The sequence below is a fragment of the Malurus melanocephalus genome, unplaced genomic scaffold, assembly GCF_030028575.1.
Source record: "Malurus melanocephalus ecotype Western Australia unplaced genomic scaffold, MMel_1.1 scaffold_7, whole genome shotgun sequence".
NCBI classification, from domain to species: domain Eukaryota; kingdom Metazoa; phylum Chordata; class Aves; order Passeriformes; family Maluridae; genus Malurus; species Malurus melanocephalus.
The window spans coordinates 6,407,244-6,427,566 of record NW_026623239.1 but is presented as its reverse complement, the minus strand read 5'-3'; the positions used below and the strand labels follow the sequence as shown (position 1 = coordinate 6,427,566).

Below are 20,323 nucleotides of genomic sequence, written 5' to 3'. Positions count from 1 at the left end.
CAGTAGTTGTTTCTGGAATGGTGTGCCTGTTTCTTGTGATATACGAAACAGAGATAGAAGATATGAATGAGCCAAACATGCTGAAAGTTAAATTTGCTTGCGTGACTATAGCTGCTTCTGCTAGCTATTCTCCCTGTGCAAGGTGAACAGTGAGATTCCTTGCTTCCTACACGTGGAATTCAAATGGATGGCTTTTACCGAAGATGAAACTATAAAATTAACACTAGAAAAGAGTTACCGCATGAGTTACAATTCGATGACAAGTTGTCGCTTGCCTGAACAATACCTTATTCTGTAGCAGACTAATTCCTGAGGACCAATTCCTTTCTCTATTCATCATTCTGCTAGTGGCAACTGCCTTCCTACTGCACTGTTGAGAAATATTACTCTGGTAAAAAAGAGGTCTTTTAGAGACCTTTAAGAGGCAAACTGTAGTCACCTCTATCATGCAAAGTGTCTTGGTTTGAAAGACAGGCATTTGCCAAATGAAGGCAGAGACCCCCCTTGGAGTGTTGGATATGATCCCCCTTCCCTCTGAATTCTTATAGCTTTGAAAATCACAGGCTTTCAGGCAAGAATATGGGTAAAAGGGAATAACAGTTTTTACTAATATGTATACCAAGGTGAAATAAGTAACAACAATGATAGCAACAACCAACCCAGTCACAAACCCAGTGACAACCTTACAGAGACACACCCTCTTCTTTGGTGCAGTCGGCAGGGGCACTGTTGGCTCCCGGCTGGGCAGGGCGCGTGCGATGATTCCCCAGTGGCTGTAGGGGGTGCTGTGGCGTGGGTCCCAGATCTTCTGCATGGATCCCAGATCTGCTAGGTTCAGATCTCCCACAAGACAAGTGGCAGACAAAACCCGGCACAGATGGACAGAGAAAAGAGCTCCTCCGCAAACTCAAAGCAGAAATGCTGATCTTGGCGCTCCTCTGGACAGCAAGAAACCCCAGAAYGACCGGATGAACAAAAAAGACGAGCAGAATCCCGCGGCTGTGAGATGGGATGCAGCAGAACTCAATCACTTGCAGCTAGGATCTCAGAGGTCCTGGCAAGGCACAGGGGCAGAAGATCACAGTGCAGCAAACCGGAACCAAGAAATGGAGATGCTGGGCTCTGCAGAAAAGAGCAGGCGAGCTCCCCTACGCAGGTAGCAKGTCCACCTCCTTCTCTGAGCCAAGCAGGGCAGGAAGTGAAGTTACCCCCCACCACATACACACACCTACCCCAAGCCCAAAACTCTGACAAGAACTTACCTCTCTCCAAAGAGAGGGATAGAAAAAAAAAAAACAAACAAAAAAAACCTGCCAGGCAGAAGTGCTCAGGGAGATCAATTGGGTGGGGTGGGTGGGGCATAGGCTCTTTTTGTTTTCCCCAATTGCCCAGCCATCAAAAGAATGACTTGGCAATCAGTGTATCCAGCAACAAAATGGGAAAGAAAAATTCCCCAAGAAAGGAAACGAAAGGAGAAACCTTAACYCACAACTGGAAAAGTTTTCCTTTCCACAAAAGGAAACTGCAAAGTCTCAGGCTGGACTCTCCAGGATTAGTTTAGCAGTGGCAAATAAAGCCATCGCCTAGGAACAAGTTCTGCAAGGACACAGATCAGTGCCAAGGCACTTCTGAAAATCAGGGAGATTGCACTCTTACAGAGGTGCGATGCTTGCACCCCTTTTTACAAGCTAATTTTCTGATTGCTTAAAATTTATTGTACGACCATAATGATAATAAAACATCCAACTGTTCTTTGGTTTTCAACGAATTTCAAATTTGGACATATAGTCAAAATCCTGTATTTATAGCATAGAAGAAAAATACTGCTTTCAGGGTGTAGTCATATTACCATTTAAGAACTTTACTGATCCCTCCCTTAGTTGTTCATACCTATTTCTGAGAAGTAACAAATGCTCAGAAATTTATACAGTAAAGTTCAAAGTTTACAAGGCGTGAACAGGACAAACCATTAAGGCAGCATTTATGGTCTGCTAGATATGAATACTGTATGCAGCTACTGCCAACAAAGCTCTTGCTGACCAAGGATATTCGTTTTAGATCATATATAGAAGTAGGCCTAAATAAATACAATCAGTGGCCTGCAGTGTATGCAGAACTAAGAATCTATTATAWGCACCACTTTCACCGCAGTCTAAAATATTTATTTTACATATACTACCTGCGTTCTTCTAAAAGCAGAGAAGCAGCAGTATTTAACATAAGACTTGCATCCTCACTCAAAAATTTTCAGACTTTATRAAAGTTACACAAAGACTATTTGTGAGAACTCACTCCAAAGTATCCCAGATTACTCCAAAGTATCCAGATGCAAAACATTTAGATTTTATATGAACCAACAGTGTAATATGCACGTAAATTTAAAACCCACCTCCTGACCAAGGTGTAGCAATTAATCCAAAAGGTGATTTACAACTCAATTAATCTGTGTTTTGGGGTTCTTTGGGCATTTATTTTGGGGATWTCTTTTGTTTGTCTTTTGTATTTTTTGTTTGTTTAACCAAGTAAATTTCTAAAAGACTTAYTTCAGAGATTTTAACTTAAATCAGATTTAAGTTCCCCAGAGCAGTTACACTGTTTATTYAGGGCTGACATGTGACCAGTTGCGTGGTACTTTGCAAAAAGGAAACGACCTGTTAAGATCCCTGCATGCTGCAGAGAGCCAAACAAGCTGGTGGTTGTAGATTACCAGGACCAGGAGTCCTAACAGTCTTGCAAAGTGATCTACTGCATCTTCTGATAAAGCTAACTTTTTAATCAAAGATGCACTGTATAAAATATGCTACATAGTAAATATGTAAAGACATGCCAGACTCATGGTTAGAATGGAATATGGTCCAATAAAACAGCTGTCCCTTCATGTTTTTCCAATGAATGTTTATCCTAAGCTAAATCATAAGGTAATCATCCTGACCTAGGCAAACCACAACTGAAGTTACTTTCCCTTCTACATCAGTGGCAATTTAATAACCATCAGTTCAGTAGGTGCTGTAAATTAGGCTAATGCTGCATCATCACAATACCTAGTTTAATGTTCTTTGACAAATCGTAAGAAATAGATGGATAAAGTATAAGAACTTTTGAATTTCAGCAACAGCATGATGGAGGAAGCAGCAAGCCAAATAACAGGCTTGCAGCAAAAACCTGACACATTATATACCAAGTCTCATCCTATGCAGAAAACATTTGCCTTCATGGGCGAAGCTTCCTTATCTAAGTGAGTCACCTTTGAAAGTTGTAACCATAGAAGCTTATCACTTTAGCCCCCATAAATTATTCTGCAGAGTATTTTTTCATATAGCACTAGAACTGCTACATCAGTGTTTCTCTCAGTACCTCAGTATGCCTGTCTTATTGGCATATTCTCTTAATGAAAAGAACTATTATTTTAAAAGATCTTTGAAAACAAGTGTAATGCAAACCATTAAGTTCATGCCTGTTTGTAATCTCTTTTCTAGTGTGAACACTATGAGTAGGCTCATTTTCTCCATAGATGCCCTTTTAATCAAATGGTTCAATAGCCATCAACCATAGTTCACATATTACTGTACACCACTTCCCTTCAGGCTTTGGCCTTCCTCAATTTCAGCATAATACAAGTTAACTAATTCTTGTTCATACTCTTGGCATGCCAGTGAAGACTATCTGCCCCACTTCTTGGGGCCTAAGTCTTTACTCTCAGAATGTGAGAATCACTTTGGAATACCTCAATAGTTAGAAAACATTCACTTTCCCTGATTTTTAATACTGTATATACTTAGTCAAGACACTCATTGGAAAAGGTACAATAGTAGTTTAAAGGATACTGACTGTTTGTAAGTCCTCATCAAGTCTGCTATCTTGGGTTTTGCTAATAAATAGCATTTTGAACAGGGCAATGGAATTCTTACTCTGCAAGGCAAATGTAACAAAAAAAAGTTCAGGGCACCACCTCAGTTTTTATTTWAAAAGTATTCTCAGTACAAAAATACATCCTTTCAGTATGAAGAGTCCAGAGATAAGAAGTTTTTTCACTTTTCATCTTGTAGCATTTTCACATAGAGAAGAAAAAGAGGGGAAAACCAAGGCTGATCATGAAACTCCAAGGGAAACATTTAAGGGCAGAGTAGTTAATGAATATGCTACTATGTCAAAAACAAGTCTGAAGCTGTACCTTCTCTATTCTGTAGCAATTGGATGGCAGACATTAAATATAATTCCAAGTTTTCTAAGACATTTCAGGAAAAAGTTAAGTTATTAAGGTTCATGGGCATAAGACCATTAGCAGGCTCAGTACTCACATAACTGCTGTCTGAAGAATCAGTTGGCCCTGAACTGAGATGAACTGAATGGGAAAAAATAAATCTATTAGCATAAAATAAAGACTACTGGGGCAGTCACAACAAGGTGCCACACTTCAGCACTGCTTCCATTCACAGGGGACCAGATGAGAACGCAGTCGTGTCAGTTTTCAGTAGGATACCAAGGAAGAATGTAAAGTTTCAGGAAGACTCTGAGCTGGACTGTGTTGAGGCACAGAGTCATGCAGAGAGAACAAATTATCCTATTGCCTATACTGCAAAGTAAGAAAAAATGGGTTGACCATAGGCACAAGATTTCAAGATTCCAGCTTAAGTATTAGCTACTGCCTCTACAACAGTCAGTTGTAAAAAAGGAATTCATAGTGGCAATTAATTACAGAATTATTTTTTAAAAAAATCTTGCTCTATAAGAAAGATAACATCACTTTAATTTACAAATGTAAACCTACTTTCAGATGCTTAAAAGATATCCCCATATGCCCATTTCTGGGCTGTAAAATGCACTCACAGTGAGATAACTTGTGGGTTAGTTCAGACTGCAATTTTTCTCCTCATCATTAATTAAGAAATGTGCTATCAAAATAAAAAAAAAAAGTGCAAAGCTTCAGAATGACTTTATACCTTAATTTAATATACCCCAATCTTGCAAATTGCCTGTCTCAGGCTTATTCAGAGATTATGTGACCCCCAGAAACATCCTTGTAGTGGAACACTGCCCATTAAGGCAAGTCACATATCAKTACACTTTTTCTCTGTTTTCCAAGTGCATTTTGCATTCTGTGGTTTCCCCTTTACCTAACGTTATGCTATGCATCTACAAATTACAGTCTGGGGTCTTCCACTGTTAATGCTGAAGGTGTCCTTGATTATCAACTTTTATAATATTCACTGGATTTATTCCATTTTCGCTTGGTTTATTCAATTTCCTGTTTCTTTCTGATGTGATACTGCTGTGACAAGTAAATGGGAAGAGTCCATTGCAGAATGGTGACTGACATCTGCTTTCACTAGAACTTCATAATACAGGAGATAAAAAACTGGAGTAACTATGCCAATAATCAACATAATCACTACTGCTGTCCACCATCCTATACCCCAGTCTGCTCCATAGTAAGGATCCTTGCATTTTTGAATTTTACCATCAGTTTCAAAACAGATCTGTTGGGCGGCTAAAGCAGAAACAACTTCATTCAGATTCTCTCTCTTTGTATCATTACACTTCACTATTTCTTCTATATCTCGATCCACTTCTTTTAAGAAGTTGCCAGCAGTCTCATTAGCTGAGAATTTATCACAAAGAGATGTTTCCTGTACTTCTGGGGAACACAGAGCAGGCCGAAGAGCTGGTCTTCCTTTTGGAGAGATGTGAGTTTCAGTCAATACACTGAACTTTTTCACTGGAATTTTGATAGACCTCAGGGCAAAAAAATCTTGATCGTTGATAAGATTGTTAACTCTCTTGATATCTGCAACCTAAAAATGAAAACAACAGCTAAAACATCATACTTCATTGAACCAAAAACTGTCTTAATACTATTACATCCTTAAGAAACACATGCCTTTTGTAAGGAAACAAAGGCAAAGCCTACCCAAGTCAGCTCTCCTTCTCCATATTCTTGCTCAAAAGGAATCTTGTTTTGCTCAACTTAAGTTCAGATTTTAAGTCTAAGGCAAGGACTTTGATTTATATTACCATTAACTTAAAAAACAAAACAAAACAAAACAAAACAAAACAAAACAAAACAATACATACCATTCATACAATAAGAAGTCAAAAGAGGTCAAAGACTAAATATCAACAACTTTATAGCAAGAAGGAAATTGATTATGAGGTAAAAAACTCCTCACTTCAGGTCAGAAAATGGAAAGTCATGTCACATAGATATATTTACTTAAACGTATAGTCAACTATCAGCTGGCAACTAACTCTGTGAAGCAAATGAGACTTTACCCCACTCTTTTAAAATTATGTAAATTACTCTGGGATTGTAAGTCAATGGAATACTTCTGAGCAAGTTTATTAAAAATTTTGACTCTGCAACTCATCTAGCCATAGGTGTGTTTTTTGCTGCTTCTGGGGGCTAARGAAGAAACCAAATGTCACTTTTAAATTGTCATCTACCTTACCAAAGTCAGCTTTCCCCTTTCCCTATTCTTGCTCAAAATGAATCCCTTTTTGCTCGCAATAAATTCAGATTTTAACTCTAATGTGAAACATAATTTAAGTGCCCTTAGATGATCACTGGCCTCATTCTCAGATGGCAACTCCTTCACTATAGAAAGAACAGCCGCAAACCTCACCGTAATGAACTACTTATAAATCAGTGCTTTTCTGCAACATCTGTGCAGCACACAGGAATTGTACCCATTTTATGATGCACTGTACCCAAGTTCACACRAACCTTTTAAAGTGAAGAACTCTTTCAGTTCCTACAACAGTGTATTCGTTACATGTATGATAACAATAATGAATTGCTGAATAAATTAGATGAGATTAAAAGACTGCCAAATGAAGTATTTACCCCAGCAATTTATGATTCCACCACAGAGCAAGTTATACTTTCTGCCAAAGGCCTTTGGATTGGTCTTCTGCATTCTGTTGAATTTGCAAGGAATAGCACAACTCAGTAATCCTTCCTTTCTTACTGAGGCCTGACCTAGTAAACCTGCTCAAAATACCTAATTGCAGTAGGTTCTGAAGTCAAGACTTGGCCTGTCTGAAGCCAGGCTAAGGTCTGTCATAATTAGGAAATAGCCCCCAATCCTGTTTCTGCCTGATGAATGAAATGACAGCGTATTTCATTCGCTGAAAATCAATACAGATTTTGATCTTGACCTTATAGCACCTGTGCACTTAGCAGTCAGTCCCACAACACACAGAAACGATTTCCTGTTAAAACTGGAAACAACAACCAAGACGAGTGCCACTGCCTTAATCACTACTGGCCAGCCAAAATTAGTAGGTAGGCAGGACATTCACCAGTCTAATATAAGAATTGAGCTAGAAGTAGTGAGCACAAAGAAGCGGGCACAGGGGTGGAAAGCTCCCAAGTACAGCACAGTCATGCTTAAAACATTAGGGTAATTTAGCATTATTCGAAAGAAAAATACAGAGGATTTTTTGCTTCTACTTTAATGGAATTAGGGCTCCACACACACCCTTCAGACAGTTCACCAACACCCCCATCATCACGCAGCCTAAAAGCGAGTATGGCACTAGAAGTGCCGACGTGCATGTACTGGAGCATAGCTTTGAGCGTAACATACAGACTCTGAGCGAGTACCACAACCAAAGCTATGCACTTGTATTTCTCGCATTAGTGTTAAGGGGAAAAGCCCACGGAACCGGAACCCTGTGCTGTAACACAAACACCCTGACGTCATTTTCCACTTGTGAGAGCTCGACGTTCCCACGCGCTGCCTCCGCCAGCAGCCGGGCCGGGACCAGCGGGGCCCGCGCTGCCCMGGCACTTACCGAGCAGCAGAACTGCAGCGCGATCGCGTTCAGYGTGTCCCCTTCCCGGATGTCCTTCGTCAGCAGGACGATATCATCCAGTCTGTCCCTCGACGCGCTCCGCCGGACCTTCTCCCTGCCACGCGACCGCAGCTCCGACATCTCGCCCTCCTCCTCGGGCCCCTCGCTGTCCGCGATCACGAAGGGGTACAGGTGACCGGCGGCAGGCGGCTCAGCCACGGCGGGCGGCTGCGGGCTACTGCCGGCGCCTCTGCCGGCCATGCTCCGCGGGTGACCCTGTGAAGCAGACCGCAGGCGTGGAGCGACGCCGGCCCCTCCTCCTCGCCTCCTCCTAGCTCCCTCCTGGCGCAGCAACCACCGGCCCCGCCGCCGCGGGGAGGAGAGAGTAGTGCCCTGCCCTGTCCTGCCCGATCCGGTCCGGCCCGGCCCGACCCGGCGCCGGTGCCGCCGCCCTGCTCCGCCCCGGGCCGTTGCCCTACCTGTCCCCGCTCTGCATGCGACACGCCGCGATGGCGGCCGCGCCGCCACGTCCACAGTGCCGCCACGCCCCGGCCCCGGCCCCGGCCGCGCGCAATCCCGGGGGCGGGGAGGGGCGGGGGGGGGACGGCGGGAGGCGGCCCCGGGGCTCGGCTGTGAGGAGCTGGGGGAGCTGCCCCGCGGTACAGTGCGTCCCGGCCGCGCCGCACCGGCACCGGCGCTGTGCTGATCCGGTCCGGCGCTGCTCCGCCCCCGCACCACCCTCGCCGYTCTGCCGCGGCCCAGGGAGCGCTGTGGCTGAGCCGCTCGGCGCTGGAGGCCGGAGCGTGGGGCCGCGGGCCGGCGCTGCCGGGTGAGGAAGCGCTTCGCCCTCCGCCTTCCCCTCGAACCGCCCGTGTGCCATCCTTCCTATGGGATTTTCTTCTAAAAAGAAGAACTTGTGATCGCTGTCGCTGATCCTCCTTGAGAAATGGAGGCTAGTCGAAAGGAAGTTACCATGTGTTTGGGTCAGTAAGAGGGTTCGTATGATACCCTTTTGTGTATGTTAGCGTTCGCAGCTCCTTTCCACATCCTGTACTTCTTAGTCCTGCCTGGCTTTTACCGCCTTGCTGCGCCCTGAGAAGTTGCCAGGCCGTTTCTGTATATCCCTTCGCACCTGTCTCCTCAGGATCAGTACTTTAGAGGTATAGGAGTGGAACCCACACTGACAGGTCTTTCTCCAAAGAGAGGTACCATAAATTACACCCTGTAGATATTTCAACTTTTCTTCCCTAGAGAAATAATTTTTGCTCTGAAGGACTGTCAGCAGCTTTTGGGGTGCTAAGGCAATAGGCAGGTATAATCTAGTGTGAGTTTTTCCTGACACACCTTAGAATTTTGATTACAGCAGGAGCAAGAACAGTATTCCTTGAAAAAACTGATGGCTCTAAGGTTAGGCTAAATATGCGGTAAAAAAATTGCAGAAGACAAATGTGTTTGCAAGTCTGATTCCTAAGTAGGTTAATCTTAAGTGAGGTGTGGTTTTTTTTTCTTTTGTTTTTGAGCCTTGTTATACATGTTTTCCAGGCTTTCCTRAACAACCAAGGTGGTTAGAAATGTGTTTAGTATTAGCAAAGACAGATTTTTTGTGGCCTGGCTTCTGAAAAATACATTACTTGAGTCTGAAGGCATAAAAAAATGATCTAACAGTTGTGTTGCTCTATGAAGTGTCATGTTCATATCCACAGAAGCTCAACTGAAGCCTCATATCTAGGTATTGGAAAATAAACTCTGAAGGTGCTTGTGTCTCAGCTATTTTRAAGAGTAAACATACATACATATATATATGCACACATGCATACACCTTTAAATCACACATGCATCTACCTTTAAATGGTATTCTATTGTGGATGAGGGGTGGATCAGTTAAAATAAAAGAATTCCTAAGACTATTTATGCACTCCCAACCAAACAACATCAACAATAAAAGAAATAAATTTCTTTTGAAAGCATAGAGGCTTGCGTGAAAGAATTGAAATATTTGCAGATACAGAAGTCAGCATAAAATAGAAAGCTGGCCATTTCAGGCAGGTCTGATCAGTGCCCTATGGTGAAGAAGCATTGAATACTACTAGCATTTAAATGTAATTTAATTCATCAGGAAGTTGGGCCTTCTTAGTAGAAGCTAGTTTTCAGGCTTTCCTATTCTGCATTTGTTGAAGTAGTCCAGTGAATAGCAAGTGTAGTTAGAATTTCCTCAAACCAAAGTTTCTTACAAGTTAGGACAATTTCTACGCCATTTAGTGACCTAGCTAGGGATATTTTCTTGACACTTGGATCCCCATAACATTTTCCTTGCTGAGTGTTTCATGTGTAATTAACTGTGAACACTGTGTTTTCTCTTAGGCAATTTCTTTTCTTCCATAGCATCTTGCCAAACAAAGCCTGCTCAGAAATAAGCCTTCTATTTTTATCATGGGTCAGAAGCACAGCTTATGCTGATTAATATAGCTGCACTGAAGACTTAGATAAAGCCTCACATAGAAGCTGATAATACAACAAAGATAAGCGTGGATTGTCAGATTACATGACAAATGTGTGAACATATCTGTAGTCCCAGAATTATTTTATGTGTTTCTGGGGATGCCAAATGCAAGTAGAATGAATCTTCCACAACTCTATTTCCAGAAAGAGCAATATTGAAAGTGACAAAATTGCATTGATTACCCATAGATCCAAAGTTTTCTTGTGGGATCTCAAGTTGAAGAAAATTGATTTTAACTTGGTGATTTAGAATTCCATTAAAGGTGTCGTACCATATCTGGCAAGGAATGTTTGTAGCACCAAGTTTTATTTTGTTTTTTAAAGAAGCTTTCAGTAAGAGAAGTGAAGCAACTGTAGTTGTCTGTAGCTGGGAAACTTGATGACTCAAACCCTATTTATGCTTTTGAAAGACTGTTTTATGAGACTCATCAGAGCTGTGGGTGGATCTGAAGAGGAGTTTGAAGTCAGACTTCACACACAGCAATGCCTACAGTGGTATCTAATGATTGTCCCATCATACACCACTAATGGCATATCCTTTGGAAGTTTTCTTCAATCTTTGGGTGGTGAGGTTGCAGTAAAGATCAGGACAGGGAATTTCACCATTTCTTTTTTCTAAAGAGGTGTACCATCAGGTCAAAAAAGAGCTGCTGAAGCAGCACTCTGCCATAGAAGGGGAGAGAAAGTATTGGAGTTTGCCTTGACCTTGCTACACCCCTGTGTGTAACCATTTGTAACTGGTGACATTTTCCCATCGATAACAAAAGGGTATATTACAAACTTGATGAGCAAGACTGGAACTGCATAGCTCCCATGAATGCTAATAGGAATACAGCCTTTCTCCATTCCCATGTAAGTTACTTTGCATATCCTAATAGTGCATTCTCAATGAGCAGCAGGGTCAGTGTTAGTCGCACCATGGCATTCCAACAGCAACTTCATGGATCTGTACCATATTCTCCTTGGTCATGTTATTTTTTTTGTGTGGCCTGAGCCAAGCTGGGAAGTTAGTTTCTATATACACATAGAAATATTAGAACTTAAGAAATCAATAGAAAGGAATTGTAGGGGAGATGTAGAAGGGTTGGTATTACTTTTTAGTAATTTTTAATTCAAAAAAATCCCAAATATATTCTTTCCATCTTTAAGTTACCTACATGTCGTATGCCACGACTGTTTTTGTAAGTCATTCTGTGATTTGGGACCACCAAGCTAGACTTACATTAGGTAGCTAGTGTCAAGTTCCTAAATATATGTTTTAATTGCTTGCATGATAAATTATGACTCACTAACAGATGCACACAGAAATAAATATACAGGCTTTGTGTGTCTCTGCATCCCTGTTTGGTAATTTGGAATGGTAATAAAATTGTAGAAAATAGTAATGTCAAGGTCAATCTGCAGCTCCATTGAGGACCAGAAGAAGTTTGTGACTGGAAGATGCAGTAAGAGGACTTTTTAAAGATCTCTGTAAAAAGTTTGCAAGAAGCAAATAATGCTGAATGTACAGACACTGTGTAGTCTGTTCTCTAGTGGAAATATTTGCATGTGTACATTTAACTGTAATCAAAGAATCTTTTAGGTTTGAAAAGACCTTTAATATCTTTAAGCCAAGTATTGATCCTCAAAACTAACAGAAATAGTTTTTACTTAGTAAGGTACCAGTAATAAAAATGGGTTAAAAAATTTAATTGTTTCATTTACTGTTGTTATGGTTTGAATGACAATAAATGAAAAAWTATCATTGGATTGAGACTGTATTTTCCCTATTTTGCATATTTGCTATTTCCCTTTGGTTACTTCACAAGAATCAGTAACTTCTTAAATTAACTTTATTACTTTAATCTGTATCCGTAATAGAAATATACAGTGTGCCTTCCACAGTGCAGCCAGTAGGGTGCATTGGTTGTTTGATATTTTCAAAATACTGTAAAAAACTGCATATTTGCTTCTGATTTACTGCTCAATTACTTTCTGAATAGGAAAATCTACCAGGGACCCGATAAAAACTGGTGTGCAAAAATGTAGTATAGTTTCTTAAAAATTTCTTCCAAATYGTTCAGAGATCGATTTTTTAAGAAAATTCTGTATTTTTAAAAATTTTTTCAAATTGTTCTCTGATGGATTTTCTTACAAGATTTTGAATTCCTATCTATTGATGAATAAGTGTTTCGGTAGTGTAATTGACTTTTTTTTTGGGGGGGTGTTATTGTTTTTTAGGTTTTTTTTTTGTTTTGGTTTTTTTGTTTGTTTCTTTGTTTTATTTTGTGTGTTTTTTTTGTTTGTTTTTGGTTTCATTTTTTTGGTTGTTTGGGTTTTTCTTGGGTTTTATGGTTGGTTGGTTGGTTTTGGGCTTTTGTTTGCTTGCTTTAAAGATTATCACAGATTCTTTCCACTTTTTGCTGGATGACTCTGTAATAAAAGTCCATCAATAACTGTTACTATTTCATATGTTTTCCCTGAGTAAAGTAAGGAAACCTTTCAGTATTTATCTTGTTTTTATTCTAAGGGAATATTTGCACTGTCCTCAGGTCTTTATCTCAAATGTTTTTAGTTAATAAAGCATTTAGAATTTGTTCTTTGCTTTTAACTTATTTCTTTGCTTTTTCTAGGTCTTGGTTTTGGGGAATTTGATTTATTTAGATCCTCTGTGGGTTTCAGCATTGTTTTTAAAATGCAGACACCAGTATTTATGCAATTTCAAATATCCACCCAATTAATGCGATATATAAAAGTAATTCCACCATTTCAATTACTTGTCACTAATCTGCTGTTAATGTGTCTGAAGATGACGCTTGTTGTTTTTTTTCCCTTTCCCAGTCACAGAATCACACTGGACACTTGTGGTGAACTGCTTCTCTGCTTGAGTTTCTTCAGATGAAAATTATTCAGAAGACCTATATTTTAGCTTTGAAGGTTTCCAGCAGTGCTGATGTGACATGTTTTAGTAGAACCAGCTTATCAGGTGAGCTGTATCACTGTAATACTCTTATTTCCTTTCCACTAACATTGACATCACAAACATCTAGTTTTGAGTTTTGTGTTTACAGGGAGAGAGTGTTGAGGAGATCTGTTGTTAATATTTGTTGACCTACATAATATAAATACTTTCATTTCTTCATTTGAACCAACAAAAGATAGTTCTTTACATCTTCCCGTCTTGCAGTTGTCTCTGATGGGCAGTGTGATTGGTCCTAAGAGCCACACCAGGTAGAAATTGCAAGAGGAATGGGAGAGCTCAGATGGTTGCAAATGTCTTTGGTACACATCATCCTACAAAAGGGAATAAGGTACTGCTGGAGTCTGGGCCAGTGGGGCCCACATCGAGGTTTCAGGCAGCTTCTGTGTGGATATCCCACTGGCAGGGATGCCTGCAGGGTRCTTCTAGCCCGAAGGAAGGGAACACTCACTTTTGGATGGATGAGTAAAATCAGTAAGATCCGGTCTCATATGAARATAAAATCCTAAAGTAGCTCCATAGATACTGTACTGCTTTGTCATTGTGCATTCCGTAAGGCCAAAGCCCGTAAACCTGTATGCTATTGAGCGTGCCGATATTATAACCCTTTAGACCTGCTTATGTTGTATGCTGCATTGACAAAATTTTAGATGATTCTTAGCAATAAATCTAGTCATCCACATGATCAGTGTCGTATTTCTTATACCTTACTGAGAGAGTCTTCTCGCTACTACTCTGCCATAGACATATATTTTTTTCATAACCTCTTACTGTAGAATGTTTTTTAAGATCGACCAGCTGTTTTTCAATCCATTTAAACAGCATTGCACTGCTTACTGGCATTGCATTGTATTTTTACCACATGGTTATGTAACTAAAAAGTAAGTCCTCCAACTATTCATACCAGTACACTTACTCTTATTCTAATTATAATCTTTCAGAATTAAACCAAATTGCACAATTTGCATAAGATATTATATTCTTCATTAATTTATTTACCTCCTTAAAAATCAAAAATGGATTATTTACTCCATCAGTTTCTTTTATTGGCATATAAGTAAACTCCCACATAAACCTTTATAAGTACATTCTTTTGGCTAATTTTGCTGTCAGTATCAACTTTTTTTTATCTCTTTGTGATTGTTACAGACATTTAAAATATGGTTATTAAACTTGTCCTTGTCTTGCCAACATAGTGACTTTCCTTTCTATCTTTAATCTTCTAGAATTTATATACTATAATTTAAAGTGACTACTCTCTGGTTCCCTTTATCATAACCTGTGTTTATTTTTTATTTTTYTTTAATTTTTACTATGCTGTTGCACCAAGATGTGTGCTTATTCAAACTTGCATTTACAATACTGGCTTTTTGTCATTCAAGAAAACTATTCTTAGTTTTGGAAATTAAAAGTTTAAGGATTTTGATAGTTTTTATCCCCACAGGAGGGAGTTGAATGTTACATGGTATTTTTTAACCATTATCATTTCAGCTGTGGCAGAAGCTTCCTTTGGCCTCATTGATATGGATAATTCACCCTTAATGGTGTCATGGCTATGTGAATAAGGTTATATGTTTATTATACTGACTTTCCTCACAAGTTCACTGGCTTACAACTTTCTACAGTGGATGTATTCTGTGTTGATGCATTTCTACCTGCAGCTACAGCTGCAAAAAACTTTCTCTGGAAAAYAGTCCTTTGATGTCATTCCACTGTGTGGGAAAGTGCCTCCATACTGGCCTGGATACCCCYGCAATCCTGTCAGCTATGCAGCTGCCTCTTCTACCCTTCTACTGTTCTTACCATGTGAACAGAGGCYTATAGGCAAATAAGTTCTCTGAAATATCCTAGCATTATGTTCATCCTTTGTTTTAAGCTCCTCCTAGCTGGAAAAGTGGTATATGCTGAGCAGCTTTTTATCATAGGGAGAGTGGAATAATTGAAGGCAGTGGGAGCCAGACCAGGGGTTCTGGCTCATTGGTTTGCAGTCATAAAAATCTTTGATATAGAAGCAAGTGTGGCATGCGCAGCCTGCTATGTTGTGAAATACTTGAACTTTGTGTTTAAGATGCCTTCAATTTTCACCTTTAAAGGCATGCAAGTGTAAATAAAACTGTTGGATTAATACTTTCTGCTCCTGATATTAGTAATAAGTAATAATAGTCTAGCTGTAAACATTTTGCTTGCTTTCAAATTTTCAGTGTAAAATTCATTACAATGAAAATATATATAGCTATTTGTAATGTGGAATACTTATCAGTATACAGCTTAAGAAATGGTTGTTTTTCATACAAAACATGTTTGTTTCAATTTTGCCTCCATCATTTTGAGATAACTATAGCGTATTTTAATAAATATGAAAGTACTTGTAAAATAAATCATTCAACTTTTTTAATCATTTAACATATAATTACAAATGTTCAGTTTATGGCCTAAATAAGAGAATGATCTAGTAGAAACAGACTCTTTGAAGGGGGAATTTTCATTAATTTTAAAATAGTTTCCTCCCAYCCTTGTTTTCTTCCTACTTTTGTCTTTCTATTTGATTCAGCTTCTATACAGAACCACAGAACATGTCAGAAACCTTTAAGTTCTTTCAATGAGTATCAGGCATGTGAATGCAAACGCATTACTAGTAATCTTCGTCAGGAGGGACAGTAGCATAGCCCACACAGCATCAGTAAAGTGTTTACAGGGAATTAATATGCCTACTCTGACAAGTTGTATTAAATGGGAAGCAACAAGGACTTTGTTTTATTAGTTTTCCTCCTCCCTCAGTAATAAATCTTAAAAGCTTCAATATTGATTCAATGAAATGAATGGCTGAGTTGTTTTGGAGAGGCTCTGACAAGTGGACAAATGCTTCCATGGTTACGTTGTGCTATGCAGTATGGTTACTGAGCTTTGCTGGTTTCCTCCCTCTGCCATTGAAGTAACATAACAAGCCACAGGGAAGTTTCACACATGGTGWGCATAAACTGGAAACAACTTTAAAAGATCAAGTTAGCTGATCTTATACAGATTTTAAACAATATGGGGTTTATTATTTTATACTCTGTGCCCTACATATTCATTGCAGTAGTTTCTCCTTCATATACCACTTTCCCATGGATTGTTCTTATTTATTGTGTGAACAACCTCTGTTTTGATTTAGAATGTCATAAATTAAAGGATCATGTGAAAATCTGTTTCATGTTACTTATGTTTTCTAGGAGTATTTGTAGATCAAGTGGTGTTACGGCATCAATGTGGCTTCTGCAATACCAAGATAACAACAAACTGTGTATAACTTTTATATGCAGTTGTTTTAGGATGCTTCGCAGTATAAACATAATTAAGTGGCTTGGTTTTCAATTTGCTTGCATCTAAGGTACTCAAATTTCAGGTCTCAGGGAAGACTAATATTATAAATACGTAATATTTTAGAAAAACAATAGAAAATAGTTATTTCATTAGAAATAAGACTTAGAATGTTGCAGATCAAGCATTGTGTTAATAGAAGGGAATCCTGAAGGTCTTCAAAGCACGAAGTGTAAATGAAGCTAAAAGCAGATATTCTGACAATGGTTACTTTTTTTCCCTTGCAGACCAAGTCCAAAGTGAGCATGCTATCTGCTGTATTAGCACTGTTTAGCAGTTTTCTGCTCTGCATGCTTGACAGTCCTCAGAAGCACCATCTCAGCACCAAAATGCCTAATTTTTTTAGCGTTTCTTTGTAGATGCAATAGTACAGCAAGGATGAATGCCAGATTTGACACATCCAGGAAGATAAATTCATAAACATGGAAGATAGTTACTTCTGAGTCACAAATCCTGGTCTTAAAGCTTTCCACTGAAAGTTTGTATTTTTTTTAAAGTACTTAAAGTAATTAAGTACTTAATTTCACATTTACTAAAGTAATTTGGTTTTGATCTTGAGTGGGGAAAGTAATCAACTAGTGAGAAAATATTTCAATGTTTCACTTAAAACGTGGAGGTTTTTGTATTTCTGAGTAGTTTCTTCCCTCATTTGAAAGGAAGCAAAAAAATGCCTAACTGTGAATTGTGAACTCAAGTTGTATGCAGCCTCTGGAAAGTTTTTTTTATATTTAAATAGTTTTTGAGGACTTCGAAATTAAGAGCAAATTAGATGCAAGCGATTATGGAGAGGTTTTAATATTTTTGTTATGTCTTACCTTCAGAAACATGCRTTTTTGGTAACCATTCTTTTTGAATTTGTAGTCTAGTGCTTGACACGTGCAGAAGTTGTGTGTTTTGATGGATATGTTATGAGAAAACTTCTGATTTGCTGAATAGATTATACACTGTAAGTGACATGTGGCAATGAAGAGCTGAACACACTTGATTTGAAGAAACAAGACTGCAATTTTGTTTAGCAACAATAAGTGCATTAGAGGAGCAGGCAGACCATTCTTGATAAATTCTCCATGTGGCACACAAGCCAGTAAGCATCCAGTTTGGTTTGAAAGCAGCTACGTAACACTGTAAGACCAAACCAGCCCTTCCAAGATAGCATTCTTCTTACGTCGTTAGAGTGGCACAAAATGACCTAAGTTCTGTCAAAATGGCATGATAGAGCTTGATCACCCAAATGTCAGATGCAGTAAATTGAAGCAAAACAGTTACTTTCTCATTAATTGTTCATTTTTGGTTCACTTTTATGTATTTAAATTAACTTTTTTTAAAAAGCCATTTCACTTATTGTGGAAGTCTTGTCAAATGAGAATTTAAATTCATTAATCAAAAATTTATGGTTGTATGAATAGTGCTTCTGCTATAATGTTAAAATATAGCAGCCTTTAATAACTGGATGCTAGGAACCATTTACCTTTTCCTAATAACAAGAATACTTCAATTTTTTCCGTTAAAAGCTTTTTTAAAATGTTAACATCAACATGCTTTATCTGTATACAARTAAGGAGTTGCATGAAAAGGTTAACCTTTACCAAACTGATCGTAGGAAGCATAAACAGGTAATTGTTTGTCCGTTGAGAAAAAGCATAATCTGCTTAAAAGTTCTCATTGTTCATTTTCTTAAATCCTGGACATTTCCAAAAAATAGAAGATCAAAATCTGAATTTACCTACAACTGCACATGAACCACTCTGTCATAAACCACTCAGTCAGAAACATAATACTCAAATTTTGTATTTCAATCTTCTCAGTTTATTAGTATTGTCTGCACTTGTCTAATTTTTGCTCTTTCATGCATGTGTTTGTTTATTCACCAGGAAGCTATGAAGTAAAATCAAGATTAGGATATTAAAGCTCTTCCAGCCCTACAAAAAGATGTGGCAAAAAAAAAGCAGTGCAAGTGCCTGGCATCAGATGACACTTGGCAGTGTTTTTGCATTTCTCTGGCATGAGGTAGCTGGATAGGAGTCTCCAGAGAGTGCAGATAAAACAATCAGAAAGTGATCAGAAACTTAATTTCACATTTTGAAGGAGAGACAACTCAAATGTGATCCTAAGGTGCTATGAGATCGCAGGTCAAAAGCCTGCTGGTACAGACTGGTCAAGCTCTGAGATGAGCACACCTCTTTGGTATCAGTCTTGGTCAGTTCTGCCATCTTTTGAAGCCTGACTTAACATAGTTCCCTGAAGACTGTGCTGTTAAAGTCATATTCTGTAGTTCTGGTTGCTGTTTCTTTCAATACTGCCAGTTAGATGTACTCCCCAGTGTAATTCACACTAAGCAATAAGAAAGAACATCAGCAAAATAAACAAATAGCTGTACACAATCGAAAGTCAAGCTACAGCTGAACATGCGCAGGAAATAATATAAGTGCTTATGGTCATCTCAAGCACTGTCTGTTTTGCAGAAATGCTGAACACCTTGGTCCATCATTCAAAGAAAATCCACTTACAAAAACCAAACAAACAAATCCAGCAGCTAAATACTAAGACCAAGTGAATTTCTTGCAGGTATATAATCTATATCTTGTTGATTACTCTGTGAAGAAAGGAGCAAGATCAGACTCAGTATCTGCCTGTACCTGGTAGATGTTGCATTTTTTTGAAGTGCATCTCATTGGAGAGATTTATTTGTAAGTAATACATTAAAACAACTTGTCTGATGTATTATTAAGGATTGACCTGTGAAAGAACTATGCACATGCTTCTTGTTCCTCATTCTGCGTAGTTGAGCCTCCTTCAGCAAAAGTACCAGAAAAGGTGATAGATATACCTATATTGAAACTTTTTCAAGATCAAAATTTCAAAATTTTCAGAATCTCTTTGTTTGGTACTTGCATCCAAATAAGTGCTTAGTCAAAATTCTGAGGCTTGGATGTTGCAGGTGAAAACAAAGGTCCTTTTTACTGGCATTTATGAATAAAAATTTTATTATAATGTTTATTTTTGGTTTCTAATATTTGTAGATTAAGATTTCAGTACCTCTTACTGAAATTCAAATGGCACTGATATAACACAAAAATCCTCCTTAAAAGGAACAAAAATGTAGAGAAGGGAAAATACATGTGCCTGAAAGCCTTTGTTAAATGTGTTTTCTTCTTGTTGCTTGAAGTCATGTGTTCTTTCTCAGGGATTTGGTTCTTCTAACTCCTTCCTCTGTGGTGTTTTCTTTCAGATGATGCCAATAAAAGGAAAAGACAATGTTTCAAAACAAACAAACAAACTGGAATCCATTTTTTCTATTTCTGGTGCTTTCAGTACTGGCTTACTAGCAGCAGAGCCATTTTTCACTTAAAGAGTTTTAGTGATTTCAAAACAAAGGATAGCCAAACAAAGCACTGAGGGTTGTACTTATTACACCTTATTTACTGCTTTTATTGAAAAGAGAAGTTAAGGCTGACCTGGAGGCATAGTTGTGTGCAATGCCAGATCTGTTGTAGGTCCAATACCAGTCTTGATTGTTGGTCTCTGACATTTATGAGGGTTGGGASTGCTCTGTGGCCTGCATTATGAGTTGTTAAAAGTGTGTGTGGAGTGTCTGATGTCAATCACCATCAACTTTCCAGCTGCTTGAGGACCATCACTGGCAAAATCCTGTGGGAGCTCTCTTTCATGCTCAAGTGTTACAAAAGGAAGCACAGATCCCTAGATCATGTA

At 38.8% G+C, this 20,323-nt stretch overlaps 1 protein-coding gene and 1 long non-coding RNA gene across 3 annotated transcripts; one reads left to right on the top strand and one right to left on the bottom strand.

Annotated features, from left to right (window-relative positions):
• Positions 1-3,936: 3,936 nt before the first annotated feature.
• On the bottom strand, positions 3,937-8,423 carry LYSMD3 (LysM domain containing 3). 2 transcript variants are annotated; one of them, XM_057373034.1, is made up of 3 exons: positions 8,274-8,423; positions 7,795-8,070; positions 3,937-5,792 (listed from the first exon to the last, which is right to left on the bottom strand). In XM_057373034.1, the coding sequence occupies exons 2-3, from the start codon at positions 8,053-8,055 to the stop codon at positions 5,238-5,240; spliced, it is 816 nt and encodes a 271-aa protein (XP_057229017.1). In that variant the 5' UTR covers positions 8,056-8,070; positions 8,274-8,423; the 3' UTR covers positions 3,937-5,237. The 2 variants fall into 2 exon arrangements, with proteins under 2 accessions (XP_057229017.1, XP_057229007.1); XM_057373024.1 differs by lacking the exon at positions 8,274-8,423 and having other exon boundaries at positions 7,795-8,124.
• Positions 8,336-19,293, top strand: LOC130577582 (uncharacterized). Its single transcript, XR_008965781.1, has 3 exons — positions 8,336-8,777; positions 13,114-13,258; positions 19,178-19,293. It is a non-coding gene; the product is annotated as an uncharacterized LOC130577582 (long non-coding RNA).
• Positions 19,294-20,323: the final 1,030 nt, after the last annotated feature.